The 18,194-nt window shown below is 39.5% G+C and overlaps 1 protein-coding gene and 1 pseudogene across 3 annotated transcripts in view; both read right to left on the bottom strand.

Annotated features, from left to right (window-relative positions):
* The window catches only part of QSER1 (glutamine and serine rich 1), an 85,271-nt gene continuing 67,077 nt past the window's right edge, over positions 1–18,194 (bottom strand). For all 3 annotated transcript variants that reach the window (XM_066251234.1, XM_066251233.1, XM_066251232.1), the window contains 3 exons: positions 10,822–10,974; positions 4,486–4,581; positions 1–2,635 (listed from right to left, as the gene is read on the bottom strand). In XM_066251234.1, coding sequence (XP_066107331.1) covers positions 2,495–2,635; positions 4,486–4,581; positions 10,822–10,974 — 390 coding nt within the window. In that variant the 3' untranslated portion in view covers positions 1–2,494. The remainder of the gene's footprint in view (positions 2,636–4,485; positions 4,582–10,821; positions 10,975–18,194) is intronic.
* On the bottom strand, positions 15,354–17,142 carry LOC136326707 (probable inactive 1-aminocyclopropane-1-carboxylate synthase-like protein 2 pseudogene; annotated as a pseudogene).

The raw sequence follows: 18,194 nt of genomic DNA, 5'->3' as shown, positions 1-18,194 counted from the left end.
AAAATGTTTTCCTGGGTTATGGCAACATGTACTTTATCCTCTTTAATTCAATCTACAACCTAAAGTTATTTCTGTATTTTAAATTTCAAACTTCCTGGCAAGGAATGTGAAAGCTAACCAGCTATTTATTCAACTTCATAAAGATTTATGTATATAGTTGTCATAACTGTCCCACTTTCCCGTAAGTCCCAAGTTTGATGTCATGGCCTATGCTATGTGGATCAAATGAGAGATGATGGTACAAAACAATAGGGTCTCATCCAGACTGAATTATAGATTTGGCCTCTGATATTATGAAAACACTTGTTTTATTGAAATGAATACAACTGCAATTGAAAAGAAAATGGATGATTTTCTATAGGAAACATCTGTTTTCCATAGGCCTTATGAAAAAAACGTGGCTCGTGATTTCAAACATGTACTTCAAGTTATCTAAATGCAAGACGGCTTTTAAAAAGAAATAAACCATCAGTGACTCAGGCAAGTAAGCTGGGGAGTAATGTAAAGATATATACTTTAACATTACATTAGATGTAGTTCTCTACTCTGCACTTTGGATTAAAAAAAAAAAAAGCAATTCTGTCCAGAGTCAACAACAGAAAGAGATATGGCTGCTTCCTACTCTTCTATACTTAGCAAAACTAATTTTATGATGCTCTCACTGCTGACAGACTCTTATTTGAACTAGCAAAATGAATCTAATAGTTTACTTTTTAAAAAATAAACTGCCTAAGTAGGTTTTTTTTAACTTTCAGAAATGAAACATTTAACCCTTGAGAGCAACTTTTATTATTATCTTGTCTGATAAGTACAAAGATTGTTGAATTAAGTATTATTGCTTTAAAAAAATAACCATCAAATAAATACGGAAGCTTAATTCAACTACTTTTCATTCAATGCTACAATGTTTTATTCTCAAATCAAGCCACCTGTTACCTTCAATTCTTTGCCAGTTTACTGAGGTTTTTAATAAGAAGTTGGCCTCTTAATGCAAAATGAAGACAATAGCAATAGCCACATAAGCACTTATTTGGGCACTGAGCAGTAACACTGCTTTCTTGATAGGACTTAAGGCACTAAATGGTGGTAAAATAAACAAAAGTTTGATGATCCACAACTTATTTAGAATACTAAGAAAGGAGATAATTAGGAAGGACATTAAGCAAATATTTTTCTCAAACAAATAAGGCATCCTGTTGGCAAACACAAATAAAACACAAGGTCATGTTGAACCTAATACATTCACTGTCTCAGCTAAAGTACTTGACACACTAGCTAGCAAAGTAAAGAAAGCTACAACAGTATGTATAAAGGTTGGAAAGGCACCAGAAGGAGTGCTCTACCACTTCCAGTTCTAAGGGTCAGGTAAGCTGTGTTTAACACTGCATGTCGTCTAATTTAAAATTTTATTCTTTAAAATGTATAATGTGGTTAATTTTTGTTTCAACAAATCAGTTAATCAAGTGCTAGCTAGTTTAGTAGGAAATTTATTTTCATGAATCAGAAAATCATAGCAGTGTCTAACACAACCCTATTATAAAGCTAAACTAATTTTAGTACTGAACGCATATTCTGGATAACACTGAAACAAATCTGTATAAACAAAAATGGTTACCTCAAGATAGAATTCACAATAGAAATTCAATATATAACTAAATAAGATTTACTGAAAATAATGAAAAGTATAGTACAGATACATCAAACATAATTATAGCCACAACATTTTCCTTGTGAAAAATACAACTATTGGTGAAATAAAGTGTACAATTGAAAATTTCTCCAAAGGAAAAAACAGTATAAAGGAAAATACTTTTCTTTAAGACAGGGAAAATAGTATGTTATTGTTTTTTTCATCACAATATAATTCGACATAAAAAGCAGTCACAGAATTGCACCAATTCCATATCCAGTTTCCTGAACATGTTGAGTAAAATAAGTTCATAAAGCAGAACACAGTTTCTGTATGTTATATTATATATTGATGATATTCTCATACAGAATGTCATAGCACACCAGATCTGTTAACATAATGTACAATACTTTCCATTTTGTGGCCAGATGTGAATGCAAACATAATTTCTGCCACTTCTCTTTCATTCTGGTGTTTAGTCAGTCAGGAGAAAATAATCAAGCTACTTAAGTGTTATCTCTCTAACAATAAGAAAAATTATATTTAGTGCATGCTTCATCATTTGTCAAAAAACATTTCTGAAAATAAAACTCAGTTACCCAATGGTGTACAAAATAGAAAGACTATTTATTAGGATAAAAATGCAGTGGGAAGTAGGTCCATTCTGAAGGACTGACTTCCTTGGCAGCACCACGGTCCTAAAGTTAGCAGAAGTCATGATGCCAGCAAGTTCCATGCAGAAAGCAGGCGTGCTTGCAGGAGACCACTGCTTGCCATTGATTATCTGAGGCCCTAGACCCTCTTTGATCACCCTCTCTACCATTTCATTAGTGCTATAAAATAGACGGAATTTTTGTGTAAATGTTAGGAACATTTCTGCTGTACGTGACTTAGAAGTTCTCCAAATTTCTCAAATAGGTCTTCTACCCATTTTACATTTTTCATACAAAGTTGAACAATTTCTTCCTGTCCTAAATCTTCATTTTTTTTCTGCACAGAAGAGATCTAAAATAAAGAAAATCGCCACATTAGCTTATACTTATCACTTTAATAAACTCTTCAGAAGGGTTTATTATCCCTGTATCCTGAATGAAAAGAGAGTTTATTAATTCACCTGTAATTACTGATCTTTTTTTAAAAAACCCATCCATGGAGAATAATTATTTCATATAAATTTGGATGAAGTCTAATCCTAACATTTTTGGCTCCATGGGAGCAGAGAAGAAGGCTAGGGAAAAGTGGTCCAAACTTTCTCAATTCATTTCAATTGTGTTAAAAGCAGAATGACAAAACAGTCAATGTATTTATTGTAAAAATAGTCAACATACTTTCTGTGACCACTTTTACTTTCTTCTTTGCTAAATAGGTTAGATTTATGAACATCTTTAAATATCAGACTATTATCAAATATATCAGTTATAGCTTTGAGTAAACAACCCTTTTTAATTAAAAAACTGATAGTGCTAGTCAAAAAAGGTAGTAAACGCTGAAGAAATGAATCTTATATCCCATCTACAAAGTATTATTACTGTCATACACAATTTCTGAGCAACTTAAATTATGATACTTGAAAACTACAATTAAATTTTAACTATCATTTCTTCAAGTGAGGGCATAAAACCCCCATTTCACTACAATTAAGTGGGATAGGGCCATCATTCTAGTGATAAGGAAGACAGTGAGCTATCAGCAGTGACTAAAGTGAATTAAAACAGGCTCATACATTATAAGAAAATACAATAAAACACTACTTATTATGGCAATGTAAAGCAAGCACTAACAACTTAAGAACATTACCACATATAGCTCCTATGAGAAGCGGTGAGCCTCAGATTAATCTGAGTACAACGCATAACCGAGAGTCTCGGAATAATCTCCTGGTCATTATTTACAGATGAATACATCTTTTTAAATATATAATTTTTTTTTTTTTTTTCATTTTTCTGAAGCTGGAAACAGGGAGAGACAGTCAGACAGACTCCCGCATGCGCCTGACCGGGATCCACCCGGCACGCCCACCAGGGGCGATGCTCTGCCCACCAGGGGGCGACGCTCCGCCCATCCTGGGTGTCGCCATATCGCGACCAGAGCCACTCTAGCGCCTGGGGCAGAGGCCAAGGAGCCATCCCCAGCGCCCGGGCCATCTTTGCTCCAATGGAGCCTCGGCTGCGGGAGGGGAAGAGAGAGACAGAGAGGAAAGTGCGGCGGAGGGGTGGAGAAGCAAATGGGCGCTTCTCCTGTGTGCCCTGGCCGGGAATCGAACCTGGGTCCTCCGCACGCTAGGCCGACGCTCTACCGCTGAACCAACCGGCCAGGGCTAAATATATAATTTTTAAAGACTGTATTTATAGAGTTTACAGATAAAGGAGAGAAAGGGGCAGGGGAGACAAGAAGTTTCAACTCACAGTTGTTTCACTTTAGTTGTTCATTGATTGTTTGTCATATGTACCTTGACTGAGTTAAGGCCAGGATTTTGAACTGGCAGTTCAGTGCTTCAAGTTGAGGCTCTATCCACTGTTCCACCACAGGCCAGGTCAGAAGAATAGATTTTTAAACAATTCTCTTTGAGCCCTGGCTAGGTAGTTAATTTGTTTAGTGTGTCATCCTAATACGAGAAGGTTGTGGGTTTGATCCTCAGTTGTGACACACACAACAGTCAACCAATGAATGCATAAATGGGTGGAACAACAAATCGATGTTTCTCTCTCTCCCCTCTTTTTCTCTCTCTAAAATCAATAAAGGAATTTAAAAAAAATTTAACTCTCTTTAACACATTTAAAAATAATATAGCTACAGTCTCTTTAAAGTTTGGAAAAACATGTATTTCTTTTTAAAATGAATAAGAAAATAATTACCTCATCTTTACATATCAGATAAACATGATATTTGTAATGATGGAGTGAATGATACAAAGCATATAACTGTATTTTCTCTGGATCAACAGCAAACTCCTATAACAAGAAAAAAGACATTTATTTCATGGAGCATCTGAGATAAGAATACTTTTATGAAAACTAGACCAAAAGTCTCAGTGGAAATTTTAAAAGTGACTTGTTTGGGCAGAAATTAGTTTGTATTAATAAGCTATTATTAACAAGAGGCTTAGTCAAAATAAGAATTTAAACTGTATTTTTAAATCTTTACTCTTTTTCCTGAAAATATATACATACTATTTCAAAATATTTAGCCATTACAAAAAAGTTTAAGCAAGTAAACATAAATGACTTATAAAGTAAAAGAATACTATAATCTCTTGGGGTTCAGAGATAAACAAGGTTAACAGAATGTTACTACATACATTTTCCCATGTTTCCTTTCATTACAACGTACATTAACGCTAATTTTGTAATGGAAGGGAATCATACTATACATACTGTTTTGCAACTATATTTTAATAACTTTTTTTTTGCAAAATTTTTTTAATAAATAAATTTTTATTTTAATGGGGTGACATCAATAAATCAGGGTATATATATGCAAAGAAAACATTTCCAGGTTATCTTGTCATTTAGTTCTGTTGCATACCCATCACCCAAAGAGAGATCGTCCTCCGTCACCCTCTATCCAGACTTCTCTGTACCCCTTCCCCTCCCCCTCTCCCTCATTCTCTCCCCTCACCCCCATAACCACCACACTCCTGTCCATGTCTCTTAGTCTCGCCTTTATGTCCCCCCAACGTATGGAATCCTGCAGTTCCTGTTTTTTTTCTGATTCTCCTATTTCACTCCGCACAATGCCATCAAGATTCCACCATTCTGCTGTAAGTGATCCGATGTCATCACCTCTTCTAGCTGAATAGTATACCATGGTGTATATGTGCCCCATCTTCCCTATCCAGTCTTTAACTTTTTTTTAACTTACTAAAACTTGAATAGCTTTCTATTTATTAAATACACCAACCCCCAATATAAACGACATGACAGCAAGGATTTCTGACCATTTTTCATTGTTGTATTCTTAAAACTTAGAACTGTATTTGGCATACTATAGGCACTAAAATAGTTTTTATTGAAAAATGAGTGACCCTATCTCTTCTTCTGAAAAGGCATTAATTTAGACCATACTTGAAAATGAATGCATTCCAATTTTAATAATTTTGCAGATATAGAATCAATACTGAGGATTAAACTCACCAATAAAAAGACACAGAGTAGCAGAATGGATTAAAAAAGAAAATCCAACTGTATGCTGCCTACAAGAAACACATCTAAGCAACAAGGATAAAACCAAATTCAAAGTGAAAGGCTGGAAAACAATACTCCAAGCAAATAACATCCAAAAAAAGCAGGCGTAGCAATACTCATATCTAATAATGCTGACTACAAGACAGCAAAAGTACTCAGAGACAAAAATGGTCATTTCATAATGATTAAGGGGATGCTGAATCAAGAAGACATAACAATCCTTAATATATATGCACCAAACCAAGGAGCACCAAAATATATAACAGCTACTTATTGACCTAAAAACAAAAACTGACAAAAATACAATCATACTTGCAGACCTCAATACACCGCTGACGGCTCTAGATCGTTCATCCAAACAGAAAATCAATAAAGATTTAGTGGCCTTAAACAAAACACTAGAGAACCTGGATATGATGGACATCTACAGGACACTTCATCCCAAAGTGACAGAGTATATACATTTTTCTCTAGTGTACATGGAACATTCTCAAGAATTGACCATATGTTGGGCCATAAAAATAACATCAGCAAATTCAGAAAAATTAAAATTGTACCAAGCGTATTTTCTGATCATAAGGCCTTGAAACTAGAATTCAACTGCAAAAAAGAGGAAAAAAAACCCACAAAAATGTGGAAACTAAACAACATACTTTTAAAAAATGAATGGGTCAAAGAAGAAATAAGCACAGAGATCAAAAGATATATACAGACAAATGAAAAAGACAATATGACATATCAGAATCTCTGGGATGCAGCAAAAGCAGTGATAAGAGGGAAGTTCATATCACTTCAGGCCTATATGAACAAACAAGAGAGAGCCCAAGTGAACCACTTAACTTCACACCTTAAGGAACTGGAAAAAGAAGAACAAAACCCAAAATGAGCCAAAGAAAGGAGATAATAAAAATCAGAGCAGAAATAAATGAAATAGAGAACAGAAAAACTATAGAAAAAATTAATAGAACAAGGAGCTGGTTCTTTGAAAAGATCAACAAAATTGACAAACCCCTGGCAAGACTTACCAAGGAAAAAAGAGAAAGAACTCATATAAACAAAATCCAAAATGAAAGAGGAGAAATCACCACGGACATTGTAGATATACAAAGAATTATTGTAGATCACTATGAAAAACTTTATGCCACTAAATTCAACAACCTAGAAGAAATAGATAAATTCCTAGAACAATACAACCTTCCTAGACTGAATCATGAAGAAGCAGAAAGCCTGAACAGACCTATTAGTAGAGAATAAATAGAAAAAGCCATTAAAAACCTCCCCAAAAATAAAAGTCCAGGCCCAGACGGCTATACTAGTGAATTCTATCAAATATTCAAAGAAGACTTGGTCCCTATTCTACTGAAAGTCTTCCAAAAAATTGAAGAAGAAGCAATACTTCCAAACACAATTTTATGAGGCCAACATAACCCTCATACCGAAACCTGGCAAGGACGGCACAAAAACAGAAAACTACAGACCAGTATCTCTAATGAATATAGATGCTAAAATACTAAACAAAATACTTGCAAATCGAATACAACAACATATTAAAAAAAATACATCATGATCAAGTGTGATTCATCCCAGAATCTCAAGGATGGTTCAACATACGTAAAATGGTTAACGTAATACACCATATCAACAAAACAAAGAACAAAAACCACATGATCTTATCAATAGATACAGAAAAGGCTTTCGATAAAATACAACACAATTTTATGTTTAAGACACTCAACAAAATGGGTATAGACGGAAAATATCTCAACATGATAAAGGCCATATATGATAAACCATCAGCCAACATATTAAATGGCATAAAACTGAGGACTTTCCACCTTAAATCAGGAACAAGACAGGGTTGTCCACTCTCTCCACTCTTATTTAACGTGATGCTAGAAGTTCTGGCCAGAGCAATCAGACAAGACAAAGAAATAAAAGGCATCCATATCGGAAAAGAAGAAGTAAAGGTATCACATTTTTTAGATGATATGATTCTATACATCGAAAACCCCAAAGACTCCACAAAAAGATTACTAAGAACAATAAGCCAATACAGTAAGGTCGCAGGATACAAAATTAACATACAAAAGTCCATAGCCTTTCTATATGCCAACAATGAAATATTAGAAAACAAACTCAAAAAGATAATCCCCTTCACGATTGCAACAAAAAAAATAAAATATCTAGGAATAAACATAACAAAGAATGTAAAGGACCTATATAATGAAAACTACAAAGCACTGTAAAGGGAAATCAAAAAAGATACAATGAGATGGACAAATATTCCTTGTTCGTGGATAGGAAGAATAAATATAATCAAAATGGCCATATTACCCAAAGAAATATATAAATTTAATGCAATTGCCATCAAAATTCCTATGACATTCTTTAAAGAAATGGAACAAAAAATCATCAGATTTATATGGAACTATAAAAAACCCCGATTAGCTGAAGCAATCCTAAGGAAAAAGAATGAAGCTGGGGGCATTACAATACCTGACTTCAAACTATATTATAGGGCCACGACAATCAAACAGCATGGTATTGGCAGAAAAATAGACACTCAGACCAATGGAACAGAATAGAAAGCCCAGAAATAAAACCACATATATATGGTCAAATAATTTTTTATAAAGGGGCCAACAACACACAATGGAGAAAAGAAAGCCTCTTCAACAAATGGTGCTGGGAAAACTGGAAAGCCACATGCAAAAGAATGAAACTCAACTACAGCCTGTCCCCGTGTACGAAAATTAATTCAAAATGGATCAAAGACCTAAATATAAGACCTGAAACAACAGAGTACATAGAAGAAGACATAGGTACTAAACTCATGGACCTGGGTTTTAAAGAACATTTTATGAATTTGACTCCAAAGGCAAGAGAAGTGAAGGCAAAGATAAATGAATGGGACTACATCAGACTAAAAAGTTTTTGCTCAGCAAGAGAAACTGACAACAAAATAAACAGACAAGCCCTGGCTGGTTGGCTCAGTGGTAGAGCGTCAGCCTGGCGTGCAGAAGTCCCGGGTTCGATTCCCAGCTAGGGCACACAGGAGAAGTGCCCATCTGCTTCTCCACCCCTCCCCCTCTCCTTCCTCTCTGTCTCTCTCTTCCCCTCCCGCAGCCAAGGCTCCATTGGAGCAAAGATGGCCCGGGCACTGAGGATGGCTCCTTGGCCTTTGCCCCAGGCGCTAGAGTGGCTCTGGTCGCAACAGAGCGACGCCCCGGAGGGGCAGAGCATCGCCCCCTGGTGGGCAGAGTGTTGCCGCCTGGTGGGCGTGCCGGGTGGATCCCGGTCGGGCGCATGCGGGAGTCTGTCTGAGTGTCTCTCCCCATTTCCAGCTTCGGAAAAATACAAAAAAAAAAAAAAAAATAGACAGCCAACTAAATGGGAAATGATATTTTCAAACAACAGCCCAGATAAGGGCCTGATATCCAAAATTTACAAAGAACTTATAAAACTCAACAACAAAGAAACAAACAATCAAATAAAAAAACGGGAAGAGGACATGAACAGACACTTCTCCCAGGAAGAAATACAAATGGCCAACAGATATATGAAGAGATGCTCATCTTCTTTAGTTATTAGAGAAATACAAATCAAAACTACAATGCGATACCACTTCACACCTGTTAGATTCGCTATTATCAACAAGACAGGTAATAGCAAATTGGAGAGGCTGTGGATAAAAAGGAACCCTCATTCACTGTTGGTAGAACTGTAAACTAGTGCAACCATTATGGAAGGAAGTATGGTGGTTCCTCAAAAAACTGAAAATAGAACTACCTTATGACCCAGCAATCCCTCTACTGGGTATATACCCCCAAAACTCAGAAACATTGATACATAAAGACACATGTAGCCCCATGTTCGTTGCAGCATTGTTCACAGTGGCCAAGACATGGAAACAACCAAAAAGCCCTTCAAAAGAAGACTGGATAAAGAAAATGTGGCACATATACACTATGGAATACTACTCAGCCATAAGAAATGATGAGGGATCTTGATGACATTATACGGAGTGAAATTAGTAAATCAGAAAAAACCAAGAACTACATGATTCCATACATTGGTGGAACATTAAAAAAGAGACTAAGAGACATGGACAAGAGTGTGGTGGTTACCAGGGGTGGGGCGGAGGGGGGGCGCGGGAGGGAAGGAGGAGAGGGGGAGGGGGAGGGGCACAAAGAAAACTAGATAAAAGGTGATGGAGGACAATCTGACTTTGGCTGATGGATATGCAACATAAGTGAATGACAAGATAATCTGGACATGTTTTCTTTGAATATATGTACCCTGATTTATTGATGTCACCCCCATTAATAAAAATTTATTAAAAAAATCAATACTGAATCTTTTGGAATGTATTCACTCTCATTTATCTGTATATATTTATATATATTGACAAAAAACTATATTATAAATAAATAATATATAAATACAGGCATGGTATGATTCCTTGCTTACTAGCCTATTCAAAAAATCTATAGAAAAGAAAAGGCTCTGGCCATTTTGCACAGTGGTTAGAGCAGTCAGCCCAGCATGCTGACGTCCCAGGTTTGATCCTTGGTCAGGGCACACATGAGAAGGGACCATCTGCTTCTCTACTCTATCTCCCCCGTCTCTCACTCTTCCCCCATTGTAGCCAGTGGCTCGGTTTAAGCATAGGCCTCAGGCATTGAGGCCAGGTTAGTTGACTGAAATATCAGCCCCAGTCTGGGGTTGCCAGGTGGATCCCAGTTGGGGTGCATGTGGGATTCTGTCTTTCTATCTACCCTCCTCTCACTTACAAAAAATTTGTGAGCACTTAGGATATGCCAGATTCTGAGTTAGGCAATGGAGAAAAGCAAAGACAGACTGAATCCCTGTTCCTGGGCCAGAGCTGCTCATTCCTACCTGAAAATTTGATATTTAACAATACAGTAAAATACTTCCTTGTTTCAGTTTTTTACGTAGGAATTTTATTAACCAGAAGTAGAATTATATCAATTTATACATACTTACTTGTGCAGATTTAGTGGTTGTTTTAGAAGTCCTTAGAGTTTTCTTATTATAGGCTTTGCCATTCATTTTGATTTTGGAAATAGCAGATCCCCCACTTTTTGCTTTAGTGTCCCGAGTAATTATTGTTAGTTCAGGAAAGCTTTCCAAAGCGTTCTTTGAAATAAAGCAAAAATAATTGACATTGGAAGAAAACTAATCTATACTACTACCAGCTATTCAAATTTAATTAAAAGAAATTAAGAAATGTACACGTACATAAACACAAATATATGTGGGGGACACTGATGGGGTGTGGTAAATATATACAATATATGTACACACACAGGTTGTTAAACATGACCAAATTCTTTGTAGCTCCTCCCATCAAGATGGGAATCTGACTAGATTTGTGATCATATTGCAATATATACAAATTTTGAATCATTATATACCTAAAATTAATATAATATTGTATATCAATTATGCCTCAGTGAAAAAAATATGGCATTTGTTTCCCCACCCCTTGAATCTGGGTCAACTTTATGACAAACTTTATAGAAAGCAATAGCACATAACAATGTGGGCACTCCTGATTGAGACAGTTCTTTGTAGTACGCATACTGCCTTTGTGGCTTCAGGGTAGAGGAAAGAGGGACACTAAAGATACTTTTAACTTATGATGGGGTTACGTTCTGATAAGCCCATGTCAAGTTGAAAATGCACTTAATACTACCCAGCATTGTTGTTTACCCTCGTGATCGTGTGCCTGACTGGGAGCTGTGGCTCCCTCCTGCTGCTCAGCCTCACAAGACAGTGTCCTACCATATGCTGTAGCCCAAGAAATGATAAAAATTCAAAACTTGGGCCTTGCCTGGCTTGTGGATATCCTGGGTTTGATTCCCAGTCAGGGTACACAGGAGAAGCGACCATCTGCTTTTCCACCCTTCCCCTTCCTCACTCTTTCTCTCACCCCCTCCCACAGCCATGGCTCAATTGGTTCCATGGCATTGGCTCCAGGCACTAAGGACGGCTCTATGGAGTTTCCACCTCAGGCACTAAAAAAATAGCTGTTGACAGCATGGCCCCAGATGGGCAGAGCATTGGCCCCAAATGGGATTGGTTGCCTGTGGATCCCAGTTGGGGTACATGTAGGAGTCTGTTTATCTCCCCTTCCTCTCACTTGGAAAAGAAGAAGAAAAAAATTCAAAACTTAAATTAGTTTCTACTGAATTCATATTGCTTTCACACCAAAAGTCAGGAAATGAAGTCAAACGAATGTAAATTTAAGTGTCTTCAAAGTTCTACCAAGTGACCACTATTAAAACTCAAACTTAGCCAAGCCCTGAGTCAGGGTGAGAACAGAAGGAAACTAGAAGTTAATGTTCCTTTGGCTTCACCACTTTTCTTGCCTCTTTTGGCAAGAAAAGCAGTGGTGAAATTAGTGTAGAACAGAGTTTGATGGGTTTTCTGACCACAATGATATAGTAGTTATCAATGATAATTTAATAGCCACCAATTCCAGCCCATTCTTTAAAAGCCACTGGCATATTTATGCCCTTACCTACTTGGCAAGTCATCCTGACAAGAAAAGCTACAAACACTAACTGAATGATATTTATCTGTAGCTTAATTTAACTAGTTTGAATAGTTCTAAAATTGAGCTACTTATTTAATATTTTTGTGGGTTCAAGTGCTTCCATTATATTTTCTCTCCATTATATTTATTATACAGAATGTAGCTCCCATTTGAGAAATTCATCTGCAACCTTCAAGGCCACTATTTTCCCAATCCAATATGAGCTTGCAAGTACCTGGTATTATGAGCCTAAAAAGTCATTTTTAAAGAGATAACCTAAATTATAGGTTATCTAATTATATCTAATTGTTTTTAGATAATAAGTATAGGAGGGAACTAAGTTTCACTTAACAGACAAAAGGACCAGAGCGAGCTATCATTAATGTCTAGCTTCATTTTTAGATTATTTGTGTTTTTATATAATTTGGTGTTTTCCATATAAAACATGCCCAGGCTTGAATTACTTTTTATAATAGATGGAATTCAAAGACCAAAAGAAAGAAAAAATAAGATCCCACATTGGAAATAATGAATACCAGGTCAATGGAGATGAAAAGAGAAAATTTAAACAGTGTAATATAATAAGCACAAAGAGGCTAAAGATGACTGGATGTACTTAGGTTTCAGAAGAGAACAGATCATTAACTGCAAAAGGCTTTAGGATTCCTAAAATTACCAGGATCATCATGTGAAGTGGTGTTAATTATTTCTAAAGAACAGGCCTGAGGCCTGGGCCCTGGCCGGTTGGTTCAGCGGTAGAGCGTCGGCCTGGCGTGAGGGGGGACCCGGGTTCAATTCCCGGCCAGGGCACATAGGAGAAGCACCCATTTGCTTCTCCACCCCCCACCCCCTCCTTCCTCTCTGTCTCTCTCTTCCCCTCCCGCAGCCGAGGCTCCATTGGAGCAAAGATGGCCCGGGCGCTGGGGATGGCTCCTTGGCCTCTGCCCCAGGTGCTAGAGTGGCTCTGGTCACGGCAGAGCGAAGCCCCTGGTGGGCGTGCCGGGTGGATCCCGGTCGGGCGCATGCAGGAGTCTGTCATGACTGTCTCTCCCCGTTTCTAGCTTCAGAAAAATACAAACAAAAACAAAAACAAAAAACCAGGCCTGGCCTGTGGTGGTGCAGCTGAGGTTGCCAGTTCAAAACGCTGGGCTTGCACAGACAAGGCACAGATGAGAAGCAATCAGTGAACAAGTGAAGCAACTAGATATAAGTTGATACTTATCACTCTCCCCTCCCACTGTAAAATCAATAAATGAAATCTTTAAAGATATAAAATAGGAAATATTTTATAATCTACTATTTTACGTCAAATCATTCTAACTTTCAGCACTGTGTGTATATTGTGGCTTTTAAATACAAATTGAGCCCTGGCTGGATAGTGCAGTTGGTTAGCCTAGCACTGTCCTGAAGCACAGAGGTTGCCAGTTCGAACCCCAGTAAGAGCACATGCATGAACAGATCTATGTCCCGGTCTCTCTCTTTCCCCCTCCCTAAAAATGAATCAAATTTTTTAATTAAAAAAACAAAAAAATACAAGTTGATATAAACTAAAATTATCAAAATTAACTATAATTTCAAAATTAGAAATTGTGTTTTCTGTGAAAAAAGGATGATGAAAACTAATTTTTCACTTGCTCATCATAAACTATTGCATAAGCATAAAATATCTAATGAATCTTAAATTCCAAGTGGTGGCTTTATTTTATTTTTTATTATTTCAAAAATATTTATTAGCGTGACCTGTTGTGGTACAATGGATAAAGCATCAACCTGGAACATTGAGGTTTCAGGTTTGAAACTGCTTTCCCGGTCAAAGCACATATGAGAATTGATGCTTCCTGTTCCTCCCCTTCTCTCTTTCTCTCTCTCACCCTCCTCTCTCTAAAATGAATAAATAAAGTCTTAAAAATTTTTTTTTTAAACTATCATTTTAGCCTGACCTGTGGTGGTGCAGTGGATAAAGTGTTGACCTGGAACACTGAGGTCACCAGTTAGAAACCCTGAGCTCACCTGGTCAAGGCACATATGGTAGTTGATGCTTCCTGCTCCTCCCCTCTTCTCTCTCTTTCTCTCTCCCTTCTCTAAAATGTGACTAAATAAAAAAACAATTTAAAAAATTATTGATTTTTAGGGAGAGGAGTGAGAGAGAGAAAAGGGGAAAGGATGGAGAGGCATCAACTCAAGTATTTGCTTCTTGTGTAAGCCCTGACCGGGCAAGCCCAGGGTTTTGAACTAGCAACCTCAGCATTCCAGGTTGATGTTTTTTATTTACCGCATGACCACAGGTCAGGCTCAAGTGGTAGCTTTATTTACTTATTTTTTTTAAGAGAATATAGACTTTTATTAGGAATCAAATATAAAAACAAACCCATCTAAAAAGGGATGCAGAGAGCTCCCTTTGTTTCCCTAGGTTTTCCCACCCAACCCCCATAAAAACATTCTGCCCACACACCATGGCTAGCAGAGAGTAAAAGAGGCAAGTCCTCAAAGTGTCAGGCCCTGGCCGGTTGGCTCAGCGGTAGAGCGTCGGCCTAGCGTGCGGAAGACCCGGGTTCGATTCCTGGCCAGGGCACATAGGAGAAGCGCCCATTTGCTTCTCCACCCCTCCGCCGCGCTTTCCTCTCTGTCTCTCTCTTCCCCTCCCGCAGCCAAGGCTCCATTGGAGCAAAGATGGCCCGGGCGCTGGGCATGGCTCTGTGGCCTCTGCCTCAGGCGCTAGAGTGGCTCTGGTCGCAATGTGGCGACGCCCAGGATGGGCAGAGCATCGCCCCCTGGGGGGGCAGAGCACCGCCCCTGGTGGGCGTGCCGGGTGGATCCCGGTCGGGCGCATGCGGGAGTCTGTCTGACTGTCTCTCCCTGTTTCCAGCTTCAGAAAAATGAAAAAAAAAAAAAAAAAAAAGTGTCAGATGCTCATCTTGGGGAGGGTGCTGACTGGGTCGAATGGACCCATTTCCAGAGGAGCCCACTGCCAGTTCTGTCAGCAGGTCCGTGCCTCAGTCTTCTGGACCAGAGGCCGATGACTGGCTGGAGCTGCCCAGTGGGAGGCAGACCGCGTCCTCCGCATGGTGTCTGCCAGCTGCTTCTCTATCCACTCCTGCTTCTGGTAGGCCAGTGCCTGACTGACCCGGTGCATGGCAACTTTTAGGAGGAAAGGTTTATTCGCAAAGGTGAGGCGGAACCAGCCAGGCTCCTTACACATGTAGGACTTGCCAGGGGACAGTATCAGCTTGTTTCGCAGGAAGCGATGATAAAGGAGCTGCTCTTCCTCAAATGTGCACGGGTCCAGGTACTTTTTCAAGCTGATCCAGACACAGAGGCCAGAGCCACGACTGCGAAAGGGGACCTTCAGTGCCTTCAGCTTGTTAGTGATGTACCTGTGAGCTGCCTGCAGCCGGGAGCGATTAGCAGGCAGGTACACCTTGTCGATCCATTCTCTGTCCCGGAGCAGCCGACATAGCTTGTGCTGGGTGATGCCAGAGATGCTGTGGAGGATGACAAAAGCATGCACAGCAGAGACCACCTCCTTGTTGTGGCTGTACAGAGCACCAAAACAGATGCCAGAGAGTCCAAAACCCTTGCTGGTGCCCCAGATCACATGGGTCCTGCTGGGGTCAGGCAAACTTTCTATGCTCAGAACACTGTGAAATGTGACAGATTCATCAAACACAGTCAGTATGTAAATCTCATCAATAATCACGTGTAGGTTGTATCTCTTGGCAAATTCCAGGTATTCCTTCAGTGAGTCCTGGGAGTAGATGTCTCCCAGAGGATTATGGGGATTGATGAGCACAAGGCCTTTGGTCTTTTTCCCCTTAAGCCTCGCCTCGTGCAGGGCTTCCTCCAGCTTATTCACAGTCAGCTGGAATGGCTGGGCGTTCACCTCAGTGACCTCCCTGTCCAGGTGGACATGAATCAGCTCCACTTTCGCATACAGGTGGGAAGTAAAGGTGAAGCCAGCATGGAAGGGGGTGGGGGTCAGAAGGGCCTCACCTGGGTCACACCATGGACAGCGCCAGGAAGACAGAGAGGCAGCTGTTTAGAACAATCACATTTTCCGGATCAAGCTGGGTGGGTGCCTTGCAGTAGTAGGTCAGGAACCGGGCCACTTCTTCTTTCAGGAATGCTTATCCCCTCCAGTCAGAATACCGCAGAAGGGCCTCATCGATGTAGGTCATCTCTCTCCGACTCAACCTTTCAGTCATCAGATCAGTGCAGAGCTTGTTCTCACTGACACCGAGGTTAATGAAGCCCAAGATGTTCTTGTCCTCGTGGTACTGGTCGCCTTGATAGGTCTCGTAGTCCTGGAAGCTGGAGCAGTATACGGCAGAGATGTCAATCCCACGGTTGGACAGGTCATAGCTGACGAAAGCAGCTTCCAAATCACTCCGCTGGTAACTTGGTTGGTTAGGCTGCCTGGATGGTGGGCCCTGCCGCTCACCTTCTATATCATGCCTAGAGTCCAGGCAAAGGCGAGGCAGTTGGAGCTCCAGGCTGCTTGTGGCCTTAGACTGTAAGACGTTGACCAGTTGGCTCACCAAGTAGACGAGGAGGACTTCCTGCTCCCTGGTGTCCTGACTGTGCCTCTGCTTCTCCAGCCCTGGGCCCTGCTGCAGGTGCCCCGTCTCCAGCTGTGTGATGTAGTCCTCTATGGTCTGCTGCAAGCGCAGGACCAGCTCCATCAGCTGGGGCTGGGGGCTCTGGCTTCTGAGGCCCTGGCCGCTCCTCTGGACACAGGACTTGTGGAGGGTGTCTGATTGGTGACTCATAGTTTGGGTCTTCATTTTGGTCTCACCATGCTGGCCTGAACCCGTGTCTGTTTCCACTCATCTCTTCTTTGCTTTAAAATTTTATGCCCGATGGACTCGTCCTTGACCTTCAGGCTCACCTGCCCACTGCCCTCCTCCTCACACTAAGCTTGCTCCGGTAGCTTTATTTTAATATACGTTATTAGAGAACTGGTTTGGCATTTTAAAAAAGTCCAGCCAAAACTGGTCATTATTAAGATTTAATAAATCTTTAGAAAACACAAATCTAATAACATTCTCTTATCTCTAGAAAACATGGTATTTCCCAAAGGAATATTTCACTTGAAAGCAACAGTTAAGCAGAAAAACTAGGAGTTAGTAGATCAAATTCTTAGTAATGGGCTTCTTACCACCTTCTGCCATTTTTATTCTGCCAGTGCAGGTCATTGAAGAATATAGGACTACTAGTAGAGTCTGGTGTCAATTAACTTTTTTTTTTTTAAAGATTTTATTCATTTTAGAGAGGAGAGAGAGAGAGAGAAGGAGGGGAGGAACAGGAAGCATCAATTCTCATATGTGTCCAGGTAAGCATAGGGTTTCAAACTAGCAACCTCTGGTATCAGTTAACTTTGAACTCAGTCTCAGAGACTTAATTTTCACCTAGCTAAAACGAAGCCAATTTTCACTTTTATGTGGCGTTCAGATAAAGAGGGATATGAAAAAGCTATACAAATTACCCTAAGGAGTTGAAAACTTATGTTCACACAAAAACCTGCACATGGATGTATATAGCAGATTTATTGATAATTGCAAGGATCAAGATATCCTTCAGTAGGTGAATGAACTGGTACATTCAGAAAATGGAATATTATTCAGTGCTAAAAAGACATGAACTATCCAGCTATGAAAAGACATGGGCCTTAAATACATATTACTAAGTGAAAGAAGCCAATCTTAAAAGGCTACATTCTATATGGTTTCAACCTATGTGACATTCTGGAAAAGGTAGAATGGAGACAGTAAAAAGATTAGTGGTTGCCGGAGGCTGGGGAGGGGAGAGGTGAATCCACAGC

This window comes from Saccopteryx bilineata, chromosome 1 (genome assembly GCF_036850765.1).
Source record: "Saccopteryx bilineata isolate mSacBil1 chromosome 1, mSacBil1_pri_phased_curated, whole genome shotgun sequence".
Classification (NCBI taxonomy): domain Eukaryota; kingdom Metazoa; phylum Chordata; class Mammalia; order Chiroptera; family Emballonuridae; genus Saccopteryx; species Saccopteryx bilineata.
This window is presented reverse-complemented; position numbering and strand designations above follow the sequence as displayed.